Raw genomic sequence first — 17,428 nt, 5'->3', positions numbered from 1 at the left:
CATTCTTTTCAAATGCACATGGAGCATTCTCCAGGATTAATCACATGTTGGGCCACAAAGCAAGCCTTGGTAAATTTAAGAAAACTGAAATCATATCAAGCACCTTTTCTGACCACAATGCTGTGAGATTAGAAATCAACTACAAGAAAAACACTGTAAAAACACAAATATGTGGCAGCTAAATAATATGCTACTAAACAACCAATGGATAACTGAAGAAATCAAAGAAGAAATAATAAAATACCTAGAGACAAATCACAATGAAAACATGACCATCCAAAACCTATGAGACACAGCAAAAAAACAGTTTTAAGAGGAAAGTTTACAGCAATTCAATCTTACCTCAGAAAACAAGAAAAACCCCAAATAAACAACCTAACCTTATGCCTGAAGCAACTAGAGAAAGAAATACGAACAAAACTCAAAAAGTTAGTAGACGAAAAGAAATCATAAAGACCAGAGCTGAAATAAATGAAATAGAGAAAACAATAGAAAAGATCAATGAAACTAAAAGCTGATTCTTTGAAAAGATAAACAAAATTGATAAACTTTTAGCCAGCCTCATCATGGAAAAAAAAAGGGAGAGGCCTCAAATCAATGAATTTAGAACTATAAAAGGAGAAGTTACAATGAACACCACAGAAATACAAAATATCATAATAGACAGCTACAAGCAACTATATGCCAATAAAATGGACAACCAAGAAGAAATGGGTGAATTCTCAGAAAGATGCAACCTTCCAAGACTGAACTAGGAAGAAATAGAAAATATGAACAGACTGATCATAAGCACTGAAATTGAAACTGTGATTTTAAAACTCACAACAAACAAAAGTCCAGGATCAAATGGCTTCACAGGCGAATTCTCTCAGATATTTTGAAAAGAGCTGACACCTATCTTCTGAAACTCTTCCAAAAAATTGCAAAGGAAGGAACACTCCCAAACTCTATCCATGAGGCCACTATCACCCTAATACAAAAATCAGACAAGATCACACAAAGAAAGAAAATTGTAGGGTTGACATAGACACACTACTACATTTAAAATAGTGAACAAAGATCTGCTGTTAGCACAGGGAACGCTGTTCAATATTCTGTAATAAAGTAAATAAATTTCAAAAAGAATAAGTGAAAGTGAAGTCACTCAAGTCATGTCTGACTCTTTGTGACCCTCTGCACTGTAGCCTGCCAGATTCCCCATCCATGGGATTTTCCAGGCAAGAATACTGGAGTGGGTTGCCATTTCCTTCCCTGAGGGAATCTTCTTGACCTGGGGATCGAACCCATTTCTCCTGCATTGCAGGCAGACTCGTTATCGTCTGAGCCACCAGGGAATCCAGACATATGTATACGTATAACTGAATCACCTTACTATACACCTGAAACTAACACAATATTGTTAATCCACTGTAGTCCAATATAAAATTTTTTTAAGGAAACAAACGCACATAAAAATAACAGAACTGCAGGGAGGAACTGTCATACCTAACTATTCAGAGACTTGAATATACCTCTTCTTGAAAACTTATAGTTCAAGGAGACAAAAGAAATGAACAGTGTAATTCATTGGCATCTTAATATATGTATTCTTGTACATGAGCATAGAATAGAGAGTGTTTTCAAACACACATTTGTCATGGATATATGAAAACTATAAAACACTGATGAAAGAAAACAAAGATGACACAAATAGTTGGGGAAATATACCATGTTCATGGATCAGAAGAATCAATATAGTGAAAATGAGTATACTACCCAAAGCAATCTATAGATTCAATGCAATCCTTATCAAGCTACCAATGGTATTTTTCAGAGAACTAGAACAAATAATTTCACAATTTGTATGTAAATACAAAAACCTCATATAGCCAAAGCAATCTTAAGAAAGAAGAATGGAACTGGAGGAATCAACCTAACTTCAGGCTATACTACAAAGCAACAGTCATCAAGACAGTATGGTACTGGCACAAAGACAGAAATATAGACCAATGGAACAAAATAGAAAGCCCAGAGATAAATCCACACACCTATGGACACCTTATCTTTGACAAAGGAGGCAGGAATATACAATGGAGAAGACGATCTCTTTAACAAATGGTGCTGGGAAAACTGGTCAACCACTTGTAAAAGAATGAAACTAGAACACTTTGTAGCACCATATACAAAAATAAACTCAAAATGGATTAAAGGTCTAAATGGAAGACCAGAGACTATAAAACTCCTAGAGGAAAACATAGGCAAAACACTCTCTGACATAAATCATAGCAGGATCCTCTATGACCCACCTCCCAGAGTAATGGAAATAAAAGCAGAAATAAACAAATGGGACCTAATTAAACTTAAAAGCTTTTGCACAACGAAGGAAACTATAAGCAAGGTGAAAAGATAACATTCCGAATGGGAGAAAATAATAGCAAATGAAGCAACTGACAAAGAGTTAATCTCAAAAATATACAAGCAACTCCTGCAGCTCACTTCTAGAAAAATTAGCGACCCAATCAAAAAATGGGCCAAAGAACTAAAGAGACATTTCTCCAAAGAAGACATACAGATGGCTAACAAACATGTGAAAAGATGCTCAACATCACTCATTATCAGATCAGATAAGTCACTCAGTCATGTCCGACTCTTTGCGACCCCATGAATCGCAGCATGCCAGGCCTCCCTGTCCATCACCAACTCCTGGAGTTCACTGAGACTCACGTCCACCGAGTCAGTGATGCCATCCAGCCATCTCATCCTCTGTCGTCCCCTTTTCCTCCTGCCCCCCAATCCCTCCCAGCATCAGAGTCTTTTCCAATGAGTCAACTCTTCACATGAGGTGGCCAAAGTACTGGAGTTTCAGCTTTAGCATCATTCCTTCCAAAGAAATCCCAGGGCTGATCTCCTTCAGAATGGACTAGTTGGATCTCCTTGCAGTCCAAGGGACTCTCAAGAGTCTTCTCCAACACCACAGTTCAAAAGCATCAATTCTTTGGCACTCAGCCTTCTTCACAGTCCAACTCTCACATCCATACATGACTCATTATCAGAAAAATGCAAATCAAAACCACAATGAGGTACCATTTCATGCCAGTTAGAATGGCTGCTACCAAAAAGTCTACAAACAATAAATGCTGAAGAGGGTGTGGAGAAAAAGGAACCCCCTTACACTGTTGGTGGAAATGCAAACTAGTATAGCCACTATGGAGAACAGTGTGGAGATTCCTTAAAAAACTGGAAACAGAACTGCCTTATGACCCAGCAATCCCACTGCTGGGCATACACACTGAGGAAACCAGAATTGAAAGAGACTTGTGTACCCCAATGTTCATCACAGCACTCTTTACAATAGCCAGGACATGGAAGCAACCTAGATGTCCATTGGCAGATGAATGGATAAGAAAGTTGTGGTACATATACACAATGGAATATTACTCAGCTGTTAAGAATGCATTTGAATCAGTTCTAATGTGATGGATGAAACTGGAGCCTATTATACAGAGTGAAGTAAGCCAGAAAGAAAAACACCAATAGAGTATATTAATGCATACATATGGAATTTAGGAAGATGGTAACGATGACCCTATATGTGAGACAGCAAAAGAGACACAGATATAAAGAACAGACTTTTGGACTCTGTGGGAGAAGGCGAGGGTGGGATGATTTGAGAGAATGGCATTGAAACATGTATATTATCATATGTGAAACAGATCACCAGTCCAGGTTCAATGCATGAGACAGGGTGCTCAGGGCTGGTGCACTGCGATGACCCTGAGGGATGGGATGGGGAGGGAGCTGGGAGGGAGGGTCAGGATGGGGAACACATGTACACCCATGGCTGATTCATGTGAATGTATGGCAAAAACCACCACAATATTGTAAAGTAATTAGCCTCCAATTAAAAAGAAAAGAAAAAGCAGAAATAGAGTCACAGAAAAAAAAAAAGAAAGCTGAAACTAAATATCTCAAAAAAGTACCATAGATCATATTCATTCTCTACAAGTGGAAGAAAAAAAAGAGACTATCCAATCTTACATGTCTAGATTTTTTTAGTAGTCAAAAATGAATCAAGTAAAAATACAAAACATTTAGACATGAATGAAAATGAAAGCACTGTGTGCCAGAGAGAGAGAAAAGCAACTAAAATGAAACTTAGAGGAACATTCATGGCTTCAAATGCATTTCTGGAGAAAAAGAAACCTAAAATTTCAAATAAAAAAAGCTGTAAGGACAATAAGTTAAGACTAAAGCAAAAACAAATTAAATAGACAAAGCTTTGACAACATGAAAGTCTCAAATGTTCTCATGAATTTAAAAATGGGATGTAACCTCTGATATGCACACGTGCATGCTCATTTGTGTCCAACTCTTTGCAATCTTATGGATTGTAGCCTGCCGGGCTCCTCTGTCCATGGTATTCTCCAGGCAGGAATACTGGAGTAGGTTGCCATTTCCTCCTCCAGGGGATCTTCCTGACTCTGGGATTGAACCCACATCTCTTGCAACTCCTGCATTGGCAGACAGATTCTTTTACCACTGAGCCACCTGGGAAGCCTTGTAACCACAGATATAGATGCATACTATAAATTTGTGGTTCTGAAACTTCACTGTGTATCAGAAACACTTGGAGAGTTTATTACAGCTTTCTGGGCCCTACTGTCAAAGTTTTTAACTCAGTAGGTTTGGGATAGGCTCAAAAATTTTCTAAGCTATTTCCCACTGATGCTGCAGCTGCTTCTGGGCCCACACTTTGAAAACCATTGCTATAAACTCTTAGCAATTATGAAAACGTCACTGAAAAGGATACTATGAATTACCATATTTGGGTCATGAAGAAAAAGAAGACTCAACTAAACTAAGAAAAAAATTAATTTAAATCAAAATACTACTGTCACCTCCTAAAATAGGCACTAGGCTCAACATATTTCTACAGCTGAATACTTTATGGAGATCATTCTCATTTTATACAAAACATCTGGAGTATAGAAAAGAAAAGTACCTGAATCAGTTTACAAAAGAGTTGCTTTGATATAGACATTGAACAAAATTATATACCTCTATCACTGAGTAACACGGATATAAAAGGATCAGCAAATTAAATCCAATATATCATGACCAAGTAGTATTTATTCTAGGAAAACAGGTATTTTTTTAAACTGTGCCACTCATTAGAAATATATAAAGGATTAAAAAAAATCCTATGATTCTCTCAAGTATTAAAAAAAACTTTAATCAGGAAGAAACAGAAAATATGAACAGACTAGTGAGTAGATTGAATCAATAATGAAAAGTCTCTCAGGAAAGAATGGACCAAGAGCAGATAGCTTCACTGTTGAATTTTACCAGATATTTAAAGAAGAATACCAATCATTCTCAAACTCTTCCCAAAAATTGCAGAGGGGAGGAACACTCCCAAACTCATTTTATGAAGCCAGAGTTACCTTGTTACTAAAGCCAGAAAAAAACTCTACTGGGAAACTACAGGCCAATATCCCAGATGAATATAGATGCACAAAAACAAATTTCTCAATAGAATACTAGTGAACCAAATTGAGCATCACATTAAAAGGATTATTCACCATGATCAAGTAGGATTTATCCCTAGGATGTAATGATGGTTCTACACATACAAATCAGCCAAGTGATGCATCACATTAATAGAATGAAAGAAAAATATTATCCATTTGACAAAACTGAACATCTGTTCATGGTAAAAACCTCAATAAATTATGTATTAAAGCAATGTACCCCAATTTAATAAAGACCACATATGACAACCACAGCTAGCATCCTATTCAATGGTGAAAGGTTTAAAGCTTTTCCTCTAAGATCAAGAAAAAAGACAAAGGTATCACCAGTCCTATTCAGTGTAATACTGGAAGTCCTAGACAGAGCAATCAGGCAAGAAATAAGTCATCCGAGGTGGAAAGGAATATGTAAAATTTCCTTTGTTTGCAGATGATACAATTTGCAATAGTCAACAGGGACATGAAAAGGTTCTCAGCATCTCTAATCATCAGGGAAATGCAAACCAAAACCACAGTAAGATATCAGCTTCTGCCTGTGAGAAGGGCTATCATGAAAAAGGAATAACAGGAATAACAAATGCTGGCAAGGATGTGGGAAAAGGAGGACTGTTGTGCACTGTTGCTGGGATTATAAATTGGTGCAGCCACAATGGAATACAACAGTATGGAGGTTCCCCCCCAAATTAAAAAAAAAAAAAAAAAACTACTATATGATCCAGCAGAGAAGGCAATGGTACCCCACTCCAGTACTCTTGCCTGGAAAATCCCATGGTCGGAGGAGCCTGGTGGGTTGCAGTCCATGGGGTTGCTAAGAGTTGGACACAACTGAGTGACTTCACTTTCACTTTTCACTATCATGCATTGGAGAAGGAAATGGCAACCCACTCCAGTGTTCTTGCCTGGAGACTCCCAGGGATGGGGGAGCCTGGTGGGTTGCCGTCTATGGGGTCACACAGAGTCAGACACGACTGAAATGACTTAGCAGCAGCAGCATATGATCCAGAAATTCACTTCTGGGGATATATCCAAAGGAAATGAATATACTAAAGAGAAATCTGCACACTCGTGTTCACATTGGCCAAGATATGAAGACAACCTAAGTGTTCTTCAATGGATGAATGGATAAAGAAGTGTATGCATGGGTGTGTGTGTGTGTGTGTGTGTGTGTGTGTGAGTATATGTGTATAACAGTATATCATTCATCCATAAGAAAGAAAGGAAACCCTGCCAATTTCGACAACATGGATAGATGTTGAGGGCATTATCCTAAGTGAAATAAGTCAGAAAGAAAATACCATACGGTCTGCTGCTGCTGCTACTGCTACTAAGTCGCTTCAGTCGTGTCCAACTCTGCATATGGTCATTTGTATGTCTAATCTTGAAACAAACTCATGAAGAAATATTAATAGATGAAACTGGTGGTAAACACAGGCAGGGTATTGACAGTGGGAGAATTGAATGAAGGTGGCCAAAAGGTACAAACTTCCAGTTAAGAGATAAATAAATATTGAAGATACATAACACAATAGTTAACACTGTAGTATAGTAGATATGAAAGTGTTGAGAGAGTAAATTCTGAGAGTGCTCACAAGGAAAAAAACTTTTTTTATATGAGATGTTGGATGTAACCAAAATTTATTATGGTTATCATTTCACAGTATATAAGTCAAACCATTATTCTGTACACCTTAATCTTCTACAGTGCTATATGTCAATTATGTGTGTGTGTGCTCAGTTGCTCAGTCATGTCCAAATCCATGCAGCCCCATGGACTGTAGCCTGCCAGGCTCCTCTGTCCATGGAATTTCCCAGGCAAGAATACTGGAGTGGATTGCCATTTCCTCCTCCAAGGGATCTTCCTGACTTAGGGGTCGAACCCAGGTCTCTTGTGTCTTCTGTATTGGCAGGTGGATTCTTTACTATTAGCACCAGCTGGGAAGACCATGCCAATTATATGTCGATTATATTTCAGTAAAATTTGGGAAAATTCTGAAATAAAAGTAAGAGTAGAACCACAGGGAAAAGTAGAACTCATGATCAAAGAAGGAATCCTGTCTAACCTTGAGTAAGTCCTAGGCCCCTGAAACCTTGACTAGGTTATTATGAAGCATGCCATTCTTTCTTGCTGGCTCAACAGCAAATACTGACTGATGTGTGAGCCCTCTTGTCTGTCTTCAGTTGTCACTCAGTCGTGTCTGACTCTTTGAGACCCCATAGACTACAACACACCATGCTTCCCTGTCCATCACCAACTCCTGGAGCTTGTTCAAACTCATGTCCATCAAGTCAGTGATGCCATCCAAACATCTCATCCTCTGTCATCCCCTTCTCCTCCTGCCTTCAATCTTTCCCAGCATCAGGGTCTTTTCCAATGAGTCAGTTTCTCACATCAAGTGGCCAAAATACTGGAGTTTCAGCTTCAGCATCAGTCCTTCTAGTGAATATTCAGGACTGATTTCCTTTAGGCTCGACTGGTTGGATCTCCTTGCAGTCCAAGGGACCCTCAAGAGTCTTCTCCAACACCACAGTTCAAAAGCATCAATTCTTTGATGTTCAGCTTTCTTTTTAGTTCAACTTACATCCATACATGACTACTGTAAAAACCATAGCTTTGACTAGATGGACCTTTGTCGGCAAAGTAATGTCTCTGCTTTTTAATATGCTGTCTATGTTGGTCATAGCTTTTCTTCCAAGGAGCAAGCATCTTTTAATTTCATGGCTGCAGTCACCATCTGCTGTGGTTTTGGAGCCCAAGAAAATAAAATCTCTCACTATTTCCATTGTTTCCCCATCTATTTGCCATGAAGTGATGGGACCCGATGCCATGATCTTTGTTTTTTGAATATTGAGTTTTAAGCCAGCTTTTTCATCAAGAGGCTGTTTAGTTCCTCTCTTCTTTCTGCCAGAAGGGTGGTGTCATCTCTGTTTCTGAGGTTCTTGATGTTTCTCCCAACAATCTTGATTCCAACTTGTGCTTCATCCAGCCTGGCATTTCTCATGATGTACTCTGCATATAAGTTAAATAAGCAGGGTGACAATATACAGCCTTGATATACTCCTTTCCTGATTTGGAACCAGTCTGTTGTTCCATGTCCAGTTCTAACTGTTGCTTCTTGACCTGCATACAGATTTCTCAATAGGCAGGTACAGTAGTCTGGTATTCCCATCTCTTGAATTTTCCACAGTTTGTTGTGATCTACATAGTCAAAGGCTTTGGCATAATCAATAAAGCAGAAGTAGATGTTTTTCTACAGAAGTTGTCTGTCTTAGAAGGCATTGACTCTATCTGTGCACTTCTCTGATTCAAGCTCAGTTTGTAAAGAATCTGCCTGTAATGCAGGAGACCCAGGTATGATTCCTGGGTCAGGAAGATCCACTAGAGAAGGGATAGGCTACCCATTCCAGTATTCTTGGGCTTCCTTTGTGGCTCAGCTGGTAAAGAATCCACCTGCAATGAGGGAGACCTGGGTTCGATCCCTGGGTTGGGAAGATCCCCTGGAGAAGGGAAAGGCTATCCACTCCAGTATTCTGGCCTAGAGAAGTCCATGGACTGTATAGCCCATGGGGTCACAAAGAGTCAGACACAACTGAGCAATTTTGACTTTCTGATTCAAGTTGTACCTTTTGTTCCCCCAGGAGCATTCATCCCTCGGTGTAATGAGGAGGGCTATTACAAAGCCACACAGTGCCATGGCAGCACGGGGCAATGCTGGTGTGTGGATAAATACGGCAATGAGCTAGCCGGCTCCAGGAAACAGGGCGCTGTGAACTGTGGTGAGTAAGGCCTTCTCCACCTGCCCCTCAGTGACCTCTAGAGACTCGTAGGTACTCACTGTATGAAGATTTGGGCAGAAGAATCTCAGGAAGTCACTGTGGTCTACAGTGAGCAAGTTGACAAACAAGATATAGTAAACCTGGAATCACATGAGATGATGCATAGCTAGTTTTCTGAGTGGGAGGAGCTCACCATGACCATTGAACTGGATAGCAGTTTTTGACAGTCAGGGAGTGGCTGCAAGCCAAGAGTGACTCTCAAGATAAACCTCCCTAGAATTCTGGAGCTTTTAACAGACTAAAGCTTGTGGTCCCTACCAAGTAGATGGGGATGCTCCCATGTTCAGAAGGTAAACTGCATGGTTTTGCCTTATAGCTAAGGAGGTTGTGAGGCATAGCAGAAACTTACCTCCCATCTCTTCTCCCTCCTTTCAGAGGAGGAGCAGGAGACCTCGGGGGATTTTGGCAGCGGTGGCTCTGTGGTTCTGCTGGATGACCTGGAGGATGAGCAGGACCTGGGACCCAAGGACAGACTGGGGAAGCCGCGGGTGCATGCCCGGGCGGTGACGGAGGATGATGAGGATGAGGACGACGACAAAGAGGATGAGGTCGGGTACATATGGTAGTCCCCACACGGAGGAGGACACGAGGTCTGCACAGAATTGCAAGTCACTTCCCGTTCCTGCATTTGTCTCTAAGACTCCACAGCACACAGCCTCTTCTCCATCGTCGCACTCTCTACCCAAGCTAGGGTTTTGGAAGACAACTCCTTGTTCCCAGATCATGCTGATTTTGCATACGGCATGTGGGAAGAAGGGTATTGTGCTTTGTTTTTTAGGGGAATGGCTGGCCGAATGAGAGCCTCCTTCCCTTCTGTGAGTTTTTTTACAACAAGCATGTGATGTATGTGGGATTCTGACAGTGCAGGGAGCCCCCACCCTCTAAATGTCAAAGACCCTTTCCAGCCACCCACACGGGTGGTTATTACAGCATGGTTCCCGGCCTTACCGTGTCTAAGTGCTTTTCTTGTGTCCTGTAGATGTTGTGGAAAACACACCACACTGTACCTTTTCCCCCCTGCCCAACCCACCCCCCGCCATCCCTGTGTCTATTATTACAAATCAGTTTTTCACTTCACTCAATCTGGCTTCCTACAAATGACAGCCTTAATTCAGTCAAGAGTCCCTTTGGGGAATTGATTTTATTAAAAAAGGTATCTGGATACTTCTGTCTGTACGTGCATAAATAGGTAAGTATATACAGAAGACACTGTACACACCACTCTGGAAAAAAAAGGGGCGGGGGGAGTTGGGTATCTATTAAAAAACTTATTTGAAAAACAATTACACATTTGTCAGCTTGTTTAGACCTGGATCGTCATTTCTGGAATAGCAAATCTGTATCAAAGTCCTTTTTTTTGCACTACCAGTTGGCACTTGTAGCCTACAGGCTGAGGAGGCTGCTTCCATCTGCGGCAGCAGAGCTACTGGAAGCCTCTTTGATTTGGATAAGCCTCTGTCTGCCTAAATCGCTTTCCTTGCAGAAGCCATGAGACTCCCACGTGGGCAGCTTCACAAGCCATTGCTCTCATTTCAGCTCCAACCCCGCTTTGGGCTGTGGCAGTCCTGTCTGTGGCAGGCCCCTCTCTCCCCTACGTACTCAAGGGCTTTTTGTAAGGCATGTACACATATCCGCCGCTCTCTAAGAAGACAGTCTCCTTGCTGTTCCTTAGCAGAAGAAAATTTTGCATCCTTAACTCAATCTTTCAGTTTTGCCCCTCTCTATCCACACATCATGATGAGGCTACAAAAGCTCTACAGATTTTCTTTGATCACTTAACATTTGTAAAGAATCTCAGATGGAGGCCCAGAAAGAACTTTATGACAGCACATGGGAAGCCAGGGTGGGATTTTTTTAAGAGCTAATCCTGTACTCATCCCCTCCCCCATACATGTGTCAAGGGACTCATGAAGAAAGCCCTTCACCATTGCATTTCTTTGCCCTAAGTCAACTCCTGATTAGAATCCATCTCCAAATTTGGTAGGGTCATCATCTCTGCAATCTTTAGGATTTCTCCTGATACAAGTACCAAAGAGTAGTCTTCCAAGTGGCCCCATTTAGTTCAGTATGGGCCTTAAGCTCCTGCCCCACCTGGTTGTCACCTTCCTCACCAGCCACCCAGCAAGGCTCTGTGGCCCACATTTGTTTTTCTTCCCTTCCTGCGCTCCAGCCAGTCCACAAGGAGACCAAACTCAGGCAAAAAATATATTCAGCCAAACTAGGATTATAGTGGCAGCTGACCAACCCTACCCCAAACTGACCATTTGTTTCTACTTTACCAGCCCACCTCAAACTACTATTTTCAAATCCCTGCGTTGGCCAGGCCCACTTGCCTTATCCCTGGAGTTGGCTCAGATGGGACATGAACTTACTTGATACACTGAACTTGTTCAGCCTGAAAGACATGAGAACAGCCAGGACCCTAGGTGTCAGGTGACCATGGGCAAGCTCTGTATTGGGATCTCAACTCCATCACTTCTGTTTCAGTTTTTTTTCTCACTTGAACAAAACTCTGAGATGATAATTTATAAAAACAGGTGCTTAATTGCAGCTAAATTATAATCACGTATATAAAAGAATCGAGACATGTTAAAAAATCTCAGTCTAGGCCATCAGAGAAAACCATTGTTATTGTCTCCTCTGAGCTTAGAAAAATACACAAGAGAACAAATTAAAATCGACAAATTGGTTTCACTTAGAGAAACTTCTAGGAACAGAGTGAACCACTGATTTTAATTTGCCTAATTATCTTATGACAAGTGTCAAATTAAGATGACACTTAAAGATCCTTAGCATTAACTTAATGATGGAGAAGAGTGCTCACTAGTCAATTCCCAGGAAGGTAATGAGATGCTCATTTTCAGAGATATTCCAAGAAGATATTTTGATTCATTAAAATATTAAATAAAAAGCCCTCCTAAGACTGGAACCCAAAATCAATGGAACAACATTAATGCCACTTTTCATGCCTCACTTTGGTAAGACAGCATTAGTTTTTTTCAAAGATACTTTGCGTAAGTACTAAAGATGTGATTTTTTTAGTTACTTAGTCTTTAGAAGAATTTTTTCTTTTTTTTTTTGGCAGGAGTCCTTTAGATAGTGGCAAAGCATCCATCAAAATTTTGATTACAAAATATAGTACTGTGATAATCATCCCCTTATTGGAGACAGGTATGGAGTTGAAACTTCAATGACTCATTTTTGGAACCTTAGTGAATGGGTTTATTCTTATTCTATAAATGGTTCTTTTATTTGATACCATTTCCTTAGCATCTAAGTTAAGCCCCAGAATTTTATTCCACAGTGGTTAGTTGTCTACCACATTAGTGTCTTTTTGTTTCTGCCAACATTCTAGGCATGTTGTAGGCAAGGAAGGGAATACCTTCCTACTGAACCAGTTCTTCCTCCTTTATGCCCATCTTCCCACACCCAGCACTGAATGACAACGTGTCTGTCCAGGTCTGCCCCTCTCCTCTTCCCAGGATGCCATCTACAGTTTTGTTTTTAACCTTGACCACACTGTACAGTAACATCCAAGAGCCCTTTCTACAGTGGGTGGTTTTGGTCTTTTTATACCTTTTTCTCAGAGTCACTGTTTCTGTCTCTGTTCCATGTGTAGCAATGTAATGAGAGCCCACCAACTCCTGAGTGTCAAGTTTGTTGCCCCTATTGTAGATGAAATAGTGAAGTAGAAAAACCTAGTAAATTCTGAATGCTTTCCCATGTAGACTTATCTGGAATGTGAACACGACTCTTTTGGTTAATAGTAAATGCTTAACTGTAGTCCTGAGTAGGTGCATTTGTTTGTCTCAATAAATTTTAATTTGTCTGCAGTGTCTGCGCATTTGTACTTTGTTAGCTTGCACGTGCGCTCACCAGGCCACGTTCGTACATCATCTCTGCGGAAGGGTTGGGCAAGTCAAGGGGGTAACTAAATGCAAGGCTCTCTCTTAAGGCTTCTGTACGCCGGGGGAGCCAACCACGAGGGGGTGCAGCCTGTCCTGACCCTCTCAGAACACCCTGGCACACCCAAGCCCTGTGCCCGCTCAGCCTAGAATCTTAGTATTCAGTCCCCCTTTTTGCTTTCTTCTTTCTCAAGCTGCAACTTTGTTACTTCGTCCTTATCCATCAGATTTCATCGCTGTCATCCTGTTTACAACCTTAAGCTTTTTCAGTTCTTATTCCTTCCCTCCCTAGTCAGGTCTTCTCCAATTCTCTTGGGAGAAAAGAAACAAAAACCAAAAAACTTCACAGGGACTCTGAGTTTTCCTCAGTTCATGGATTAACACACCATATGCTTGTCAAACATCAGAAAACACCCAATCAGAACAGAAATTATTTCCTTTCCTCCTTAGCCACATGAAGGCCAATGTATCTATGACTTAATTATACCCTGAGTGAGTAATTTCAGCACCAACTGAGGTAGAAACTATCTTATGAATAATTCTAATCCTTTACCCAATGGACCGTATTTTACAGACAATTCAGAGATTGACAGTTCACGGAAAGGTGCTTCATAAATCCACAAAATAACTAATGTCAGGAGAACAGTGGTCAATATGAAGCCTCTGGGGTAGGTACAGGGTACACTAAAGAGTAGCTGGCATTGGCGGACACTCCTGAAATTCCTCGTAACAGCAGATTTATAGTCAAGCCCCACGTCTCAAGTTGTGCCTTCATGGAATCCACCTCGGTCTGTTAAAAAGGCCAGGACCAAAGGAATACTAATTATATAGTGTGAGTGAAAAGGTCCCAGCACCTCTCAAAATTCTGGGTTGGTTGTGAGATTTACTTCGATAAACTGATTTAAGAAAAGGGGAAGATTTCAAAATTTATTCATTCAACTAGATGTATATGGATTAATTAGGAGATTTATAGATCTATAGATTAATATGTGTTTGATGAGTGAATGCCATTATGGGCAGGCACCACATTCAGTGCTAGGAATATAGAAGTGAATAAGACCTTGAGGGTCCTTCTCCGTACAGTTGCCTCCTTGAAAAAGACAAATAACTGCTACAGTATGGGTTGATGGATATCACGGTTGACACCAAGGTCTACTCCAGCCTTGTCAAAATGTGCCTTTCTTGATTTCCCATATCCATCAATCCCTGAATTTAATCCTACCTCTCTGGCTGTTCCTGTATATCCTGTACATAGGATAGGTCTCCTGTATATCCTTTTGTTCAGCCAGTTCTGCTCATACAGGTGTTCCTCTCATCTGTGTTCTCAGCCCATTTCTCTTCAACTCTACATGCTTTCTCTAAGCAGCCTTATCTACATCAGTGTTTTCAACCAACTTCCTCCACTTGGAAAAGCCCTAATCTATGTTTCAAGTGCAGCTTTTGACTCTGCTCCATTTTGAAAAAACAAAAACACCTGGAATTTAGATCATTCTACTCAAATTTCCCATTAACCCCTCAATTTCAAACCTTAAAACATCAAAATGATAGAGTGAAATATAGAGTAAGTATCCATTGACAATAGGAGTCAGAAAGGTTTTTAAAAAACAAACAAAAAAACAATTCCTAGCAAACATGAGCCATAAAGGAATAGATTGATAAATTTTCCTCCATCAAAATTAATAGCACATCATGAACAAATTTAAAAGATAAACAGAAGACTAAAGAAGATATTGAGGACATAAAACAGATGAAGGATTGGGACATAAAATGTTTTAATGTCTATGAATCCATAAGAAAAATATAATTCAACAGACTAATGGGGAAAGATAAAAGCAAGTGAGCCATAGAAGACACACAGATGGCAAAGAAACCATGCCTAACCTCACTCATGATCAGAGAAATACAAATTAAAGCAATGATCTCTCAGTTTCACTCAGAGAAAAATCATGATCATGTCACATGTTGTTGAGAATGTAGTATAAGGAACACTCTCTGACACTGCACAGTCAGATCAGCCACTGGAGAGCAGTTTGGAAATAGCCATAAAAGTAAGAGTAAATATCCTAAGACTGAATAATTCCACTTCTCAGAAATTACTCCTAGAGGGAAAAAAATCAAACTAATTCACAAAGATATACATTGAATGTATGTATATCCATTATTACATCATCTGTTAGGACAGGAAATTTGATACAAAACTAAGTATCAGTGGACATACTGGGCAACTTTATGCTCTGGAATATTATACAGCAGTCAAAAATAACAAAGTAATTCATACACACTGACTTAGAACTTCTAAAACATCTGTTGTATGAAGAAAAAGTCAAGTGATAATAGAGTATGAAATACATAAGTTAGACACCTATAAGGTGACACTATCCACTTTTTCCAAGTAGATATAAAAATACACAGAGTCTGAAAGGATACACACCAAGCTGGTAGCAGTGGTAACCTCTGAGGAAAAGACTGGGATTTGGTCTGATCAGCCTCATCTATGTTTCATTTTTGTTTTTTATCATGAAAACAATATACTATGTCTTGTATGATTTCAAAATAATTCACTAGCTTCTTCCTCTTCAGATTTCTCCTCTTATACTCCTGGGCTTCAAGAATGGCACCATCTACACCTCTCTCCCCAGCTCCCAATCTGTACTAAGTCACAAAATTCTGTCAGTTCTTTCTAAATATCTCTTCCTCTCTATCTCACCACCATCATGGTTCTTACCACCATCGTCTTTCTCAGCTGTCTTAGAAATTTTTAAACCAGTGACCATGCTTTATTCTTTACCAGCTCTAATACATTCTATATGCTGCTGCTGCCAGACTAATTTATTCTCAAAGGCAAATCTGATCATGTCACTGCTCTACTTAATTCTCAAGGTTTCTCATCACTGTCAGGACCAAATCTAAATTACTTGGCTTGGCAAATACACTCGTTTGTAACTGATCCCTTTGTACCTCTTGGTCTCCTTGCATTCCTCACTGTTTGAATTCTAATTTTTTCCCCAAGCACCTCCACCATTCTCAAGCTTCTCTTTGTGTTCCTGATAATTTCTTTACCAGAACAGCCTAGGAGTCTCAGATCAATTATTACTCCTCTAGCAACCCTTCCAACTACTCTAAGAATTACCAAGCACTCCTCCCCTTTTCTCTAGAACCTTGTGTGTATCTCCAAACCAGTGCTTGGTAACTGCAATGTATAATTCTCCCTTCAAAAGCCAGAGATAAAACAAATTGTGGACTAAGAAGCTCTAAGTCATCATTCCTCCACAGAGACATCAAAACCAACCCAAAACGGTCTAAGATAACCTTATATAGAACTCTATTAAGTCATTACAGTCTACAACAACCAAGTGAACACCTAATCAATAAAAACCCACATTCATAATGGTAGTAAATTCCATGGTGTTTTACTTGCCCTGAACACACTGCTTCCCCAGTACAAATGGTCTTAATCTGGAGGAGGTGGCAGCAAAGTTCCTAATTCTATCCCATGAACCAGAGGGAACAAAAAATACCTTTTTTGCAATATCCTAACCAGTTAATATCTGGGGGCTTTCTAAAGGACAGGGCTCTGTTATGCCTACCTCAAAGCTCAGGTAGGGAGAGGCAGCTAGCACTGCTCATGAAGGCTGCAGAGTACTACAGACCTGCAGATGCCTGGGACAGAAGAGTATGGGTAAAGGAGTACAATAGGCCATCTAAGGCTCTGAAGAGAAGCTGAAGTAGACTCTTTGGGAAATTAAGACTTTTAAAGTAACTGAGTGAGAGATATGAGTTCGATTCTTGGATGGGGAAGATCCCCTGGAAAAGTGCGTGCCAACTAACTCCAGTATTCTTGCTTAGAGAATCCCATCAACAGAGAAGCCTGGCAGGCTACAGTCCATGGGGTCGCACAGAGTCGGACAAGACTGAAGCAACTTAGCACACAGTGTACATAGAAGAGTCAAAAAAGGCTGCCCACAGGCCCAGGCAAAATGCATGCTCAGCCAAGACACATGAGAAAAGCTTACACTTTCACCCTGGACTGATCTCAAGCTTCAGATCAGACCAGTTAATTACTGAAAGACTTCTCTGGTACAGGACTGGTATGCAAAGTCTGAGAAAGGTGGATGTTTTTTAAATGCCCTATTTTATATAAGGTACACAAACTACCAGGAAAACACGCCCCATTCAAAG

The 17,428-nt window shown here is 40.3% G+C and overlaps 1 protein-coding gene across 1 annotated transcript in view; it reads left to right on the top strand.

Annotated features, from left to right (window-relative positions):
• SPOCK1 (SPARC (osteonectin), cwcv and kazal like domains proteoglycan 1) overlaps window positions 1-13,170 on the top strand; it is a 583,379-nt gene extending 570,209 nt beyond the window's left edge. The window contains exons 10-11 of the mRNA XM_070374382.1: window positions 9,147-9,284; window positions 9,720-13,170. Of these exons, the coding sequence (XP_070230483.1) occupies window positions 9,147-9,284; window positions 9,720-9,910 (329 nt within the window). The 3' untranslated portion in view covers window positions 9,911-13,170. The remainder of the gene's footprint in view (window positions 1-9,146; window positions 9,285-9,719) is intronic.
• Window positions 13,171-17,428: the final 4,258 nt, after the last annotated feature.

The sequence above is a fragment of the Bos mutus genome, chromosome 7 (genome assembly GCF_027580195.1).
Source record: "Bos mutus isolate GX-2022 chromosome 7, NWIPB_WYAK_1.1, whole genome shotgun sequence".
Lineage (NCBI taxonomy): Eukaryota > Metazoa > Chordata > Mammalia > Artiodactyla > Bovidae > Bos > Bos mutus.
This window is presented reverse-complemented; position numbering and strand designations above follow the sequence as displayed.